Source organism: Castanea sativa, chromosome 12 (assembly GCF_040712315.1).
Source record: "Castanea sativa cultivar Marrone di Chiusa Pesio chromosome 12, ASM4071231v1".
NCBI classification, from domain to species: Eukaryota; Viridiplantae; Streptophyta; class Magnoliopsida; order Fagales; family Fagaceae; genus Castanea; species Castanea sativa.
In genome coordinates, this window is record NC_134024.1 from 33,585,520 (window position 1) to 33,589,314 (window position 3,795).

At 36.0% G+C, this 3,795-nt stretch overlaps 1 protein-coding gene across 1 annotated transcript; it reads left to right on the top strand.

Moving 5' to 3' along the window:
- The first annotated feature begins 1,407 nt into the window (after positions 1-1,407).
- Positions 1,408-3,195, top strand: LOC142620561 (uncharacterized). The gene is made up of 4 exons (XM_075793920.1): positions 1,408-1,970; positions 2,478-2,591; positions 2,711-2,870; positions 3,022-3,195. Exons 1-4 carry the CDS (start codon positions 1,408-1,410, stop codon positions 3,193-3,195), a joined length of 1,011 nt encoding a protein of 336 aa, XP_075650035.1.
- Positions 3,196-3,795: the final 600 nt, after the last annotated feature.

Below are 3,795 nucleotides of genomic sequence, written 5' to 3' on the forward strand. Positions count from 1 at the left end.
ACCCTTCAAGTATGAGTTTTTGAAGATAGTTTGATTGTTCATATTGAAAATAAAACTACTTATAGCTTAAATTTAAATTTGATAATTGATTATTCTAATTGTTTAAGTGAGGGTAGGTAGAGATAATTAGTTTCGCTTTTCCTTAATAATTATTTAATACCTCCTGATATTTGAGTGAAAATAAGTAAAAAGTGTAATATTTTTGTTTTTTTGGTAATAATAATATTTTTGTTAGTAAGTTGTAACCGTGCTTATGCATGAAAATATTCAATTATAGTAATGAAAAGATGGTCTTACAGATAGTCATCATTGTTTTTGCACTTAGTACTATGAATGGACTATTTACTTATTTGACACCAAAATATGAAAAATAAATTGGAAGCAGGATACAAAATTAGATAATAATTTGAATTAATTTGAATTTAATTTAGATTTTTTATTCTAATTCAACTTTAATATAACATATATGATGATTAGATTTATATTGTTTACTCAATTGTATATACTTTTTTTTGCAAAATTCTTAATATTAAAATGTGTGAAAATTGACTTAAAAGTCTATGTGTGTGTGTATATATATATATATATATATTATTTTTCACTTATTTTATATATTTTTATAATTATATAAAATTATATTAATTAAATTATTGATAGTATTACCAATTCAACAGTGATCGAACAAGAAAATTAAGAGCAAGTACTCTATTAAGTATTCATCTTATCTCTCTCTGTTTGTTTTATAATAGAATTCATCTCCTTTTGAGTTGTAAGTTTGATCCAATTTTCTAGCCAACTTTTGTTTAGAGAAAGGTAAGTGAAAAACCACCTAAAAAAGAATTATGTATATCTCTAGATTCTCTACACTAATTTGACACATAAACCCATATCTAACATTAATATAATACTCAAAATAATAATTTCAACCTGTTTCAAAAAAAAATAATAATAAAATTTTAGGCTTTAGCAAAAGCCGATTTTTATTTGTATTTTTAGCCTGCCCGTACAAAAAAGAAAAAACATCAGTGCCGTGCCTATGCATGAAATAATGTAATAAGTCTCTCAGTCTCTCTCTCACTGTATATTTTACGCCGCCAATGCAAAATCGGTTTTGTCTTGTAACCAGAGTAGGCATTAAATAAAGCTATAATGAGTAATCTCCGACTCCAACTTTCATCATTGCAGAGATTTTTTCATCTAGAAGAGCGAAAGACAATTCTGAAAAAATAAAACCCCATCAGGGTTTTGCCTATCACTCTCATTCTTCACCGTCCATTCACATACCAATTGCTAGTACTATAGCCCTAAATCCCCACAAACCCATCTCTGTGTAACAGAAAAAACCACAACCCCATCTCTTTTTACAAGCTTTTCGCCCCCAAAATTAAGTGCCTGAAACTAAAAGCCATGGCTTTTTTCTTGTCATCATCAACTCCAAACCCTATCCAAGGGTCCAAGCCCTTGAACCCATATGCCAGGTCCTTCCAACCTTGGCAGAAATCTCTCCTCAGCACTATGGGACTCTCGGTTCCTCACGAAATCTACTACCAACAAGCTCAACCGTTTCAGCCGTGGCAAGTTGTGTCTGGTTCTTCTTATTATGGGCATCCCAGTGAGCGCAGGGCTTATCTGCCTTGTGAAGCGGTATTCTACGATGCTGAATCACAGCCTCAAATGGTGGTGGAGAAGCTGAAGAGTGTGGAGGTGCATCAGAGTTTGAGTTTTGGAAAAAGGGTTGATAGGGGAACCAAGGGACGAGTCGTGGGACCCAGATTGGTCTCACAAAGAAAGTCTGTATGGATGCCGAAGAAGGCTGGTGCTGATGCTGTTCTTGCTTCTCCTTCTAGTGTTCATGGCAAGGCGTTGAAGAGGAGGAGTGGGCGTGTGGTTCCTTTTCCAACTACTGTTGATGAAGTCCAGCGCTCTGGAACCACAACAGTTATGATCAAGAACATTCCTAACCAGTTCACGTGAGTTTTAGTTTGATTTATTTATGTTTATTTGAGGTTATATAATTGCGTTGCTTTGTTTTTACCTAGTGGCTTTTTCATTACTTCATGATCTTCTGACTTTTATTTGTATTCGGAATCATCAATAGTTAAGTAAAGTAATTGAATGACCGTGGTCTGTGACTTTTGGTCTCTCCAGCGACCGAGAAAGCATGAATTGGGAAAAGTCATTGCTTGGTAGTACTTTCTCTGGTTATTCTGTCATTTATCTACATTTGGTAATAATATCCGGAAGAAATCTGTCTGATGTTATTGATGTCCGCTTTTTTATTCAATGACTTAAAATAAAGACACAAACATTTGGAGACTTGGAATATCTGGGTTCCTTTTGTTTTAGCGTGTGAAAGTGTTTGTATTAATGTATGCATCCACACGAAGATTAAGTTCAAACAAGCAGTAACTTGTGTACATGGGAATCATGCTCTATTCTTTTTTGGGCTTAACATGTTGTCCTATAACGATGTTCAGGAGGGAGATCCTGCTGTCAATACTGGACAAGCATTGTCGGGATGAGAACCAAAAAGCAGACTCACTGTCATGCAAGTCTGCCTTCGATTTTGTCTACTTGCCCATGGACTTCATGTGTGTAGTAGCAACTTTAATTGAAGCATCATTTGCCATATACTTTCTTTGTTTTTTCTGTATATTTGTCAAAATCTGTGTTCTTATTTCAATTCAATTTTGGGGATTCTGTCCCGTAGGAAATGTTGGAATGAAGGCAAAACAGCTAATCTGGGATACGCGTTTGTGAACTTTACAAATGCTGTGGCTGCATTTAGGTTCTTCAACTCTTTCCATAAACGAGTATGGGAAGTTGCTAAAAACAAGAAAACATGTGAAGTCACTGTGGCTGATATTCAGGTTTATTTCCCATGAGTTTTTCAAATATCATCCCCAATTTTTTCATGTGGTGGGGTTGTTAATTCGTTGGTTCTTTTTTATCTTGTATGTTTGGCTTCTTTGAGTTTTCAATTCCAACAGTGATTCATACTAATTCCTTCTCTTTGTGCAGGGGAAAGAGGCTTTAAGTGAGAGTTTCAAAACCAGTAGGTTCTGGTGTAAGCGCAATTCGTTCCTGCCTGTGGTTTTAGAACCTCCAAGGGACGGTTCCAACAGCTGCAAGTTCATGATGGTTGGTGAACATGTACCTTGTGCACCTCCAAAGCATCTGAGAAAAACTTCTTGAAAGTTGAAACAATATCAAAGTGCTTGTTCTGTCGTTTAGTTTACCCTAGGTTCAGTTTGTAAACATAATTACATAACTCTCTGTCTCTCTCTCTCTGACCTTGCTTTGCGTTTAAGTTGGATCTTGGAAGTTGTAAATGATGATTAGCTAGGTTTGGTTTGTCTAGGAATCGGTGTACTTAGCTTCACTAACCCTTTGGGTAGCTTGTGACTGTGTTGGTTTAGGTAAAGAGCTAAACTAGCTTAGGAATTTGGGCTCTGGTGCAAGCAAGCTGCGTGGCTAGCGGGTGAACTCTCTGGTCTGTGATTTTATTCTCTCCCTGGACTTGGTTTTGGGGTAATACGTGGCACAATCTGGGGTGAATTGAAAACAAGGTCTGCTGTGGTGGTGGTTTCAAATATGGTTGTTTGTCTTCTATTTTTCTCGGAGGAATTGCGTTTTGCTTCTGCTTCCTGTGTTTTCATTCTCTCCCTGGGTGGATTAGGGCTTGTTAATGCATGCCCCAATATCTGGGGTGAATTGGAAACATGGGTTTAGTTTTAAGAAGCAAGTGTGAGCTTGAGTGTTAGTATCAATTGTTTATTTTTGAGCCTTTGAGGA